Below are 11,302 nucleotides of genomic sequence, written 5' to 3' on the forward strand. Positions count from 1 at the left end.
CATCAGCACAAAACAAAATTAACATAACAGTTAACATGTACTTTCAAATTGCTTTTTTAAGTCATAAACATTAATTGGAAAGTGACAGCTATTTTTTATTATTGTTTATTTATTTAGTTAGTTACATTAGTTACATTAGGTACATTAGTTAGTTAGTAGTTTAGTTAGTTAGTTAGTTAATTAGTTACTGACTGTATTTTCTGGCCTATTAAATGCACTGGTATATAAACCGCACCCCTTATTTTTAGGCAAAGTTTTGAACCATGTCCGTATATAAACCACACCTTTAAATAAGCCACGGTTATTTTTATTTATTTTTTATATATTTTATATATATTTTATATTTTTTACTTTCTTATTTATATTTATATTAACAACTGAAAATGGAAAAAAAAATTTTTATTGAAAATTACAAACTGTTCTGTTAGAAAATATTTGTGCATGTGGACTACTGGGCCCATGCTTATAAAACTTAAAGTCTAGACTTTAACGTAATGCTATTTGAATGGCGTTGCCATGACGTTAAAGACTTTAAGATTTATAAGCACGGGGCCTGGTATCAATTTTTCATTTCAATGTTCATTACTTGTGTTTGTACTTGTAATGATATTACCGGGTACTAGTGTTTTAATTTGTAAATGACAGACAATTTACATCTTTAATTTTTGTGTTTTTTCTAGATGGATATGCCTTCTCTCAGGAAGAGCATGGAGTGGTCGGACAGGTAAGTTTTACCCTGCATTTTTACTAGTGTTGTTCCAATAGTCAGTTATAATCCAAAAAGTGATCAGTTTAGCTTAACCAATGTGTTTATTAATTATAAAAATCCATAATCTATTGACTTTGTATTACTAGTGATATTCCAATAATCAGTTATAATTAAAAAAATGATGATCAATTATAAAAATCCATAATCTGTTTGGGCAGGACGTAGCCCAGTTGTAAGGCGCTCGCTTGATGCGCGGTCGGTTTGGGATCGATCCCCGTCAGTGGGCCCATTGGGCTATTTCTCGCTCTAGCCAGTGCACCACAACTGGTACATCAAAGGCTGTGGTATGTGCTATTCTGTCTATGGGATGGTGCATATAAAAGATCCTTTGCTGTCAATCGAAAAGAGTAGCCCATGAAGTGGTGACAGTGGGTTTCCTCCTTCAATATCTGTGTGGTTCTTAAACATATGTCTGACGCTATATAACCGTAAATAAAATGTGTTGAGTGCATCGTTAAATCAAACATTTCCTTCCTTCCATCCATAATCTATTGAATTTGTGTGGGGAAAATGTTAAAGAATAATTGTTCATCTGGCTTAGATGATGGAATTGATGTAAATATGTTGGGTTTGGTGGTGGGGTGGGTTTTTTTTTTTTGGGGGGGGGTTGTGGGGTGTTTTGGGTGGGGTTCTTCGTAAAAAAAAATTAAAAAAGAAAAAAGATTTAAAAAAAGAAAGATATTAAATCGTTATTAAAACTAACATGAGCCATTTGTAGGGTCTATAGATTCGGGTGAACATGACAGTAGGTTCCTGATCCTTATAATTCAAATCCTTTTTATATAATTAGAATCAATTGGGTAATCAAACGTTGATTGGTTGGTGCTAGCTGACTTCAACCGATGATTGATAATGAAATTCTAACTAATTCCTAACAGTAACACTAATTGTTACTTCACAGCACAAAACATCTGTAAGTACATGTAGTATATGTTGCCCACAAACCGTATTACAATCCTTTGATTAATAAGTTATTTCGGAAGAAATTATATTATTTGTAACAGTCACCAATTCTTTAAAATGTTGTAGCCTAACGCGAATAGCTTTTATCATACATTTGTGACCAATATACAATGATAAGTCCTATAAAATTAAAAATAATTGTTATATTTAAAAACAGAACAAATAATATGTATGCCTTTTGAAATCTTTCTCTTTTTTTTTTCTTTTTCTGTATTGGTTTGAAGTTACTGTGTTTTTAGAACAGGGGCAGTGCAGATGGTACATCCAGTACGGTCATGGCCGTATCACTTGTGTGTGTGTGGGGGGGGGGGGGGTATATTTGCTGTATCTGTGAAAATGTCCTTACATGTAATATGAAATGCGAATCTGCCAACCACGAGCTGTACCACTATTTTTTACACTGTGCCGCCCCTGTAGAACTAATTGTGAAAGTGGTTTTATTTACTGCCACTTGTATGACAGCAAAATGAGGTGGTGCTCTGGCATATGGATCGCTAAATGAAAATTCCGAGGGTCAACCTTTGTTGAATTTTTTTTTCACGGTAGTTGTCAAGGGAGAGTACGCCCTAAAACTAGCAGTCACATGACCCTCTCAATATTTTTTTGATATAAAGTTTATTGCATTGCAGGGAGTAATTAATGGTGGTGTGCAAACTTAAGGGAGGTTGCATTTATCATTCTGACACATGAGCTGAAGTACTTTGTAAACCAGACTACATGTACCTACAACCTTTTATCTCAGGACCGTAGCTAGGATTTTTAGTTGGGGGGTGGGGGGGGGGGGGGGGGGGCAGCTGAATAGTTAGTAGTTTAGAAGAGAATTTTCTTTAAGTTTCTATAATTTTTTCTGATAATTATAATGTATTTTCTTTTCAGTCTGAAGTGATCCGAGCATATGACACAACAAAGGAAAAACCTGAAGGCTTGTAGCTTACAGGATAAGGATAAAGACTTGTAGCTTATCATCAAGAATATGCTTGGAGGCTTGTAGCTTACAAAGGATAATCATAAAAACTTGTTTATCCTTGAGGCTTTTAGATTTGCTTCCTAAGTCTGAAAGCTTGTAGCTTACACAAAGGATAAGCATAAATGTGTGTTGCTTACCATTGCAGATAAGCCTCAAGGCTCGTCTCTTCAACACAAGATCTCATCCTAAGATATAACATTACATTTTGTTTATTTCTGTCATATATGGGTGCTTTTCTTATTAATATTCATAAATGAATGTTGACGCTCGTGCTCATGTTGTTGGTATCAATGGAATTGGAATTGTGAGGTGATAGTTGATGTAAATGTTGCGTAAATTACTGTTTAGAATTACTCTTTTCTCTCAAAGTTGTTTACAAACATTCTCAGTGAACTCTTTGTTTGTCCTATTAATACGCACGCACTATTTTCAGTTTGAAGTGTGCTTAAAGTAATTTGTTTTATTTTGAAATATTTTATTGATAATAAAATTCACAAAAAGATTCACTCAACAGGCACAGCCTATACACGAGCTCTCCTTGATGGCGACTAATTGTTAATTGTTTTATGTAACTTCAATCGATGGCGACTAATCGTTTATTGTTTTATCTACCAAAGGGTGTTAACAGTTAACAACTGAAGCTGTGAGTTGTGATTCTAATACAGGTGAGGTGGGTAGGGCCCAATCCCCTCTATAGACTTTGTACCAGGCACAATTGCTTGATGTTGGATAACAGAATATTGATTTACAGACAGTAACTTTATAACAATTACAGTGAGCTGTCTTTATCCACTTTTTTTAGCTGTCAATGGTCGTTCGCGAAATTTACACGTCGCAAACATGCACTAAGGTATACATTCGCGAAAAAAACACGTCGCAATATTAATACCGTTTACAGTATCATTTGACATTGTACTGTGTGTAATTTATATGTGGAAAACCATAACCAAAATTAATTATTATTTGCTTAATATTTCTATCTTTGTCTGCAAGTCATTACAGATGTTTGAAAATCAACATGATAAGCTTGTTAACTATAAGTTATATCATGTTAATAATATTGTTTACACAGTTCATTGTGGCATCATTTTTTCTTGCATACACTAAATATCACCAATCTTAATGTAATTTGTTAATATATTATAATTGAACACAGGTATATACCCGGTATATAGTTGTTCATAATTTTAACCAAAAATCTTAAATGTTTTCTATGTTTGTAAGAATAAGAACATATGATTATCAGCATAAACACAGTGTTGATAATTAAACTAATAATTATTTTTATAGGCGTGAATGTAAATAAACACAGACACACACACGTCATTCCATCACTCGTATATATTCTTGCTTCTCCAGTCCTAGCTCAGACTGTGCATTTGATATATGATGTCATTTTGTCGTCTCCTAGTTGTGGCTGAAACATTTTGAGTTTGGTCTTGTTATTCATAAAGAAAACAACACTAATAATATGGATAATAAAGAAATTATTACACTCGTGTTTGAGTCATACTGATTTTACGAAAATCGTGTCAGGATTCATGTATTACCCTTGCTCTCGCTCGGGCAGTACAAAAATCCTGACACTCGTTTCGTAAAATCAGTACGACACACAAGCTCGTACAATAATCTACATATATTATATCACTAGAAGGAATGCATGCAGTGTCACATATTACTTGATGTCACGTACTATCTTTGTCGTGGAATGATGTAATGAACAGGTAGCAATGACTGTCTATCTCCTAAATGACAAGTTCATTTAACCAGTGAAATGGGTGGATTACTGTCTAGGTGACGTGTGCTAGACGCTTTTTCCAGTACGGTTTTCTGGCACCTTTCTACTGGTTAACTGAGCTAGAATCTAGTATCTAACACGCCATCTACATTGTCAAATGAAATACTTTGAATTCTTAAATATAATTTTAAAAGATGTCATTTTACTTAATCCTTTTATCTTTAAACTATTAAAATTGTTACAGCAATTGTTTAAAAAAAATATATGTACATAATTTTTAAATTATACGAGTTAACAAATATTATTGTAAGATATGTGGTGTTTATTGTGTGTGCAAAGTCAAAATTATGCCATAATTTCCTGTCATGAACATTATTGCATAGTAAACATTTTTATACCAATATTATTTGACTAAAATACAGCTGTGTGTGTATTCAGAATGTTAAATATTTGAAAATGTTTTGAAAAAACTAAATTATTTTAATATATGTATAAAACTTATAAATATTATAACTGATGTGTGAAAAAAAGGTACATGTATATTGTTATTTTTACTTAATAGAAAACTTTATTGTGGCTTCATGTTTTAAATGTTGTCATTCTGTTCCACATTAAGTGTTCTTGCTGAACATAGTGGTCGTTTAAAATGATACAGTCATACCAACTTCACATTTAATCAGTTTTCTTCTGCATGCATATATATATATATAATATATATATGTCTTTTTTCTATATTACATGTATGTACTAACTTCACATTTAACAAGTTTTCTTCTACTTATATATTTATTATTAGTATTATTTTAATGATGCCATCATACCACCTCCACATTTAATCAGTTTTCTTCTACTTATATATGGTACTACTTGTATTTCTTTCTTTCTTTTCTTTTTTAAAAATAATATTGCCAAAGGGATTCTATATTTAATCATCATTTTTAACATTCTTCAGTGTGCTTTTTTCCTCCTCCTTCATTTGTGAATTTTCATGTTGTACTTGCTGGTAGAAACATTCCACAGTTCTAGTGATAGTTTTTGTGTATAACAATAAGTATTTTGTATGATCTTGTTTTAACAATCAGTATGTTATATCAGATCTGTTTGGGCCGCCGTGCTCTGGTCAGTAGACATTGTTTCTTTTTCATTACTGGAATATACTTTTTTTACTTCCTATTTCACCAATGTTTTGATACATTTTTTGACAGATTATGTGGCAATTTAGGTTGGACATATTTAAGTAAGCCTTTTGTTTTAAAAACTACATTATGCTTTTGACATATTGTTAGTGGAATATATCCAGTGGCATGTATTAGTGGATTATGCCAAATGTGCACATGTATGATACATAAAGATAGTTTCATGAGTGAAAATGCCAAATGAAATTTATGGAACACGTTTGGGAATTGTTTTTATAAAATAATAATTAAACAAGTTCCATAAATCTTGTAGCACTTAAGTGAGTGTGTTAATTTATTTATTGTTCGCAAACTGTAATTTATAACATTAAGTATGACTGCATTTGCTTACACTATCAATTTAATATTGAGGCCAGTTATAAAAGTACTGAAGCACTATCTTAACATTATACACAATAGTAGTTTCCATTTAATATACTGGAAACTGGATTATATTGTCATCTATTTTTATTTAGTTTTTTGTTATAATACACACAGTAACGCATGTTCTCAATGTGTAAATTTTGTGAACAACGTTGATATGTGCAATATAAGCATCTGAAAAAAAAGTAATGCATGCATATAAATTTCACCTTGTTTGTGCCCAAGTCATAAAATTTACATGGACACATTACTTTACGATTTATAGTAAGAATGAAACAATATAGACATTAAGCCATCGACCTTTTTTTTTTTTTCCTTTAAATGTTTATGTTGTCGGTAATCAATACAATTTGTAATATCAGAGCAACATCAATGTTAATTTCACAAACTAAAACTGTGACTAGTGATGCAATGTGCCATAAAGATATGAAATAATACAATAATTATGTAACAGTTTACTGCAAACCATGCTAGTGGTATATCACAGGTACTTACACTATATGAAATGTATAAGACTTAGTGCTATGTCATGTGTACGGGTAATATCATTAGAAACAATAATAGAAAAATGTCACAGAATGCTCAGCATCTGTGATTTAAAAAACTTGTGGCTTGTGACAAATATTCAGTATTAACATTTACGTTCCACATCACCTCCATCCAAAATTCTCTTCCACAGACATTAAAAGCAGGATAGTTTGGTGTGGGGTTAGCAGATATTTTCCCAGTTCATATGGGTTAGGTTTGGGGGGGGGGGGGGTTTAGTTTTTTTAGGTGGGGGATTAACATATTTTTAACATAACATGGTTATTCTATTGAGTATTGTTTTAAATATTCAGTTTATCATGTTTTACATAAAAGTCCCGTCCAGTTCAATACATAACAGATATGTTCAATTATCATCAGTGAACATGTGACAGTTATTATAAATGTAAAATGTTAATGTACATGCATCACAGTAAACTCTGATGTCAGGTGTAACGTATATTTCTAGGTAATACATAGTTAGGTAACATTAAGTTAGTCATTTACCTTTGACCAAAGAGTTGTAATATTAAAATTACTTTAGTGATGTTGAATTAGTTTATTGTGACCTGTATTTACCATACAGAGACCAGTGTGAACATGAATTTCATTTGTGAATTATCGTCATGTTTTCCTGGTGGAGGGAAGTTTTACTTTATAATGCTGGAGAGGTTCAGGGTTTTTAGTGCAAAAGGTTGGGAGGGTTTACTGTTTACTGTATTTTGGAATGTGTGAGGAAGAGGTAATTGAGATGTGGCTTTTTTTTTCTTCTTTTTTTTTTTTTTTTTTCTCCTTTTGTAATGTTTGTTGAGATTTCATTATAAAGTTGAAAGTGCCATTTGATTAATACTGAAGTATTACACTGACCAACCCAAATAGACTGGTGTTCCCACCTCAGTTTGCGTGTACATCAGTATGAGTATGAATATGTGTATACGTATTTTATTTATTTACATTGTACAGGTATATAATGTAGGGATAGTGCTTGTTTTTTGTTTTTTTCTTACAATTGGTTTAAATCATGGTACAAATTGCTCAGTTTTTTTAGTTTATTTTTAAAATAATTTCTTGTTTATACATGTTTTATTAGTTTATTTATTGAATTAGTTGTTAAATTAGTTTATTATATAATGTGTTGATTAGTATCTTTGTTTTAGTTAATTAGTATATTTGTTATATTAGTGTAGTGTACATTTATGTTAACATTCCTGCTACAGTGCTTTTTTTCTTGCTTTTTTCTTTTTCTTCATTTCTTGCTGATCAGCTTAAAAACAAATTAATGTGTCAACACTAAACAGTGAAAGGTTATTTCTTTTCTTTTCTTTTCTGTTTTCTTTTCTTTTTTCGGGGGGGGGGGGGGGGGGGGAGGGAAAGTTGTGGTGGAAATTTTACCCATATGATACACACTACTACTTACAACTATCATGTGGTATCACATGATAGTAATATACTATACAACGTGATCTGTCATGTTTAAAAGGTATATAATGAGTTTAACTACAGTATTATATCATGATTAGATGTAAAAGTGCTATATGAAACCAAGCGGTGTATTACTTTGTCCTATGCAGCTGCCTCTATCAACCACATTGCTTTGTCTGGCAGTAGCAAATAACAGCCTCTTAAAGTTGTACGTAAACTTGATATTTTGTCATAAAGTTGATATTTAGTCACAAGAATGAATTGAATTGAATTGCATTAGTTTTATTAGCTGATCTTTTTTATAGCTTGTATTAAGAATGTGTAATTTTATATTATTAATTACAAAAATAATTAGCAGTTTTGATTGTTTACTTATAGTCAAATTATTTTAACCTAATTCTTATGGTGTACATAATATAAATTTATGCATATTTTTTATGCTGGTTTTCAAATTACAATCATTAACTTAATTTAGACTGGTACACCATTTACAAAAATAGAATTAAAATAACTTATTGGTCAACAGTGAATCTAATTTTTCCTCTCACTACCATGTTTTCCTGAAAGTGTGAATAAACAAAACGTAATATAAAACTGATGAAATATTCGGTGTTTTGTTCATGTTACATCAGTTTGTTTTTATTTTCATGATTTTTCCATCTTCTGTGTTATTAAACAATTTAACATTTTCCAACTTGGAAAATACTAGTACACAATATAAATGTTAATTTGTAAATGTGATTAATATGTGACCTGTTTATCTATTTCAGTTATATAAAATTTGTTATGGAAATATGACATCTTTTGCAAAGCAAATCTGGAATACTCATATTTAGATTTATTTTTCCTCTATGGAATTAAATAAGTATTGTTTGTCATTTTTTGTGAATTTATCGACATATGACGTGATACTTCAATAAATTCACAAAATACATCAAACAATTCTTATAATTACAAACACCACTTCTATTTAGTTAAAAATACACAAAAATCAGTTTCTAACGTCCTTTCCATGACCTGTTTTACGTAATGACGTCATCTTCTGAGGTTTATCGAAGGATAACATTCAGTTTTTAAGTGACATCGTCCAATCAGAATAGAGTAAATTGTACAATGGTGGGAAGTTTGTAATTATAAACTGTATATATATCTCAAAGCTAGCATAGAGTAGTAGTATTTTGTTAATAAAAATGAATTGATTAATAAAAACCTTCATGTTGACAAATACCTGCAATACTTTATATCACACCTGTCTGATAAGTGTGACACCTGATCTGTTCACAGACTACACTTAATATAACATGCATTATGTTATATTTGTACATATTTTTGTTCACTTGAACCATGTTTCAATTTGTGATAGTATTGTTTGTATTGTCTATTTTGACGGTTTTTGTCTCCTGTTTATTAAGTTCTTTTACTGTATGTAATTCTTCATAAACGAAAAATAAAAATTTATTCCATCTGAATCGAGTTTGTTACATATCTTCTTTTCTAACTATGGTGCAAACGTTAAACACGTTGAACTACCAGGATGGTAAACACGTGGAACTAGCAGGATGTTAAACCAGGAAATATTCTTTAAAAATAGACTAGAATTCTAATCAATAACCACTATTTCTTACTCACGTTAGTTTTAAAAAATATGAAAATGCATTTTAAGAAACAACTGGATGACCAGAAACACTTCGGTTCTACAGAAGTGGATAATTTAAACAAAATATAAATAATGTTTTATTTCAGTGATCATAAACGGAAAAATATGTTGCAGTGTTTAAAAACTAGGGTCTGTCCCATTAAGTTGGGTTAGGGTTGAAGGGGCTGCTTATGGTGAAGTCTAGTTTATTAACCAAGATCAGCCTTCTCTACCCAAAATATTCAGTGATAATCATGTGATGTTGTCACATTTCAAGTAAAACCCGTCACATGGAGAATAGGGGCCTACTAGGTTACATATGAGGCAATCCGGTTTCTCTTAATGATGAATGAACATCAGTTCACAAGTGGACAATAAATCATTTATTGTTTACTACGACCACTGTGATTGGCTAAAATTGAGATATTGAGACCAATCAGCATAGCTCTTACAGTTCTAGATTTTCGCCTTGCAATTGTAAAAAAAAAAAAACCTATAGCTTCAGGGGGGCTTTGCGGCTTCCTGGACCCCGGCTAATTTCAGATGAAAATACAAATGGTCATTCTCATCCCTGTAAATGGTACTGCCAAGTAGTGAGTGTGGCAGTGTTTGACAAATGTTGGAGAAAATTACTAGCCCTTACAGAAGCTTTGGCTAGTGCCCTGTATTGTACTAAAAAAAAAAAAAAAAAAAAAAAAAAAAAAAAAAAGTTTATTCAACGGTTATATGGCGTCAGACATATGGTTAAGGACCACACAGATTTTTGAGAGGAAACCCACTGTCGCCACTACATGGGCTACTCTTTCCGATTAGCAGCAAGGGATCTTTTATTTGCGCTTCCCACAGGCAGGATAGCACAAACCATGGCCTTTGTTGAACCAGTTATGGATCACTGGTCAGTGCAAGACCCATTGAGCCTTGCGGAGCACTCACTCGGGGTTTGGAGTCGGATCTGGATTAAAAATCCCATGCCTCAACTGGGATCCGAACCCAGTACCTACCAGCCTGTAGATCGATGGCCTAACCACAACGCCACCGAGGCCGGTGTGTGTTATAGTAATGCAGTTGGTAATTTCCACAAGCCGAGACCAGAGAGCTAGTGGATTTGTCAAACACTGGAGTGTGGGCATTATATTTACCACCCACTGTCATTCCGATATCATTTCACTGAACATTGCAAAGATTATTGAAATTTTAAAAGTTTACAATTCCCATTATCATTTCTTCATAAATTTGTTGATACTTTGTTATTCATTCATATCACCGTTCTTTTTCAATCTGATTAAAATCAGCTCCACTGGGTCTTTAATTTCCACAGTATAGGCCAGTGGAGCTGATTTTAATCAGATTGTGTTCTTTTTGTACCGATACTTGTGTGTAGCTTGTATTACAAAATTTATCAGTTTTGGTGGTGGTGTTTCTGTTCAAAATATTATGTGTGGAGAATAAGTACCATTCTCGACTTTCTTGATATGTGGAAACCTCTTGGTAACCTGAATGAATATTCTCAACTTATTTCGATGCCTGTTAATGTTCCCTGAATACATACATGTAGCCACATGACCTCCTGAAATAGATTGCCGACACTTTATGGTTCAACAACACACTTGCTTTTGGCCCAACATCAGTACTGCCATACCAGCGTGCTGGCATGTCAGGTGTAGGATTCGACTATCCATGGACACCATCACCACATTACTGACGGAAAAATTAGAAAATAGTT

General features: G+C 32.3%; 1 protein-coding gene across 3 annotated transcripts in view; it reads left to right on the plus strand.

Moving 5' to 3' along the window:
- LOC121375666 (probable phospholipid-transporting ATPase IA) overlaps positions 1-3,243 on the plus strand; it is an 84,208-nt gene extending 80,965 nt beyond the window's left edge. For all 3 annotated transcript variants that reach the window (XM_041503228.1, XM_041503230.1, XM_041503229.1), the window contains 2 exons: positions 681-724; positions 2,609-3,243. In XM_041503228.1, the coding sequence (XP_041359162.1) occupies positions 681-724; positions 2,609-2,662 (98 nt within the window). In that variant the 3' untranslated portion in view covers positions 2,663-3,243. The remainder of the gene's footprint in view (positions 1-680; positions 725-2,608) is intronic.
- The last annotated feature ends 8,059 nt before the right edge of the window (positions 3,244-11,302 follow it).

The sequence above is a fragment of the Gigantopelta aegis genome, chromosome 6 (genome assembly GCF_016097555.1).
Source record: "Gigantopelta aegis isolate Gae_Host chromosome 6, Gae_host_genome, whole genome shotgun sequence".
NCBI lineage: Eukaryota > Metazoa > Mollusca > Gastropoda > Neomphalida > Peltospiridae > Gigantopelta > Gigantopelta aegis.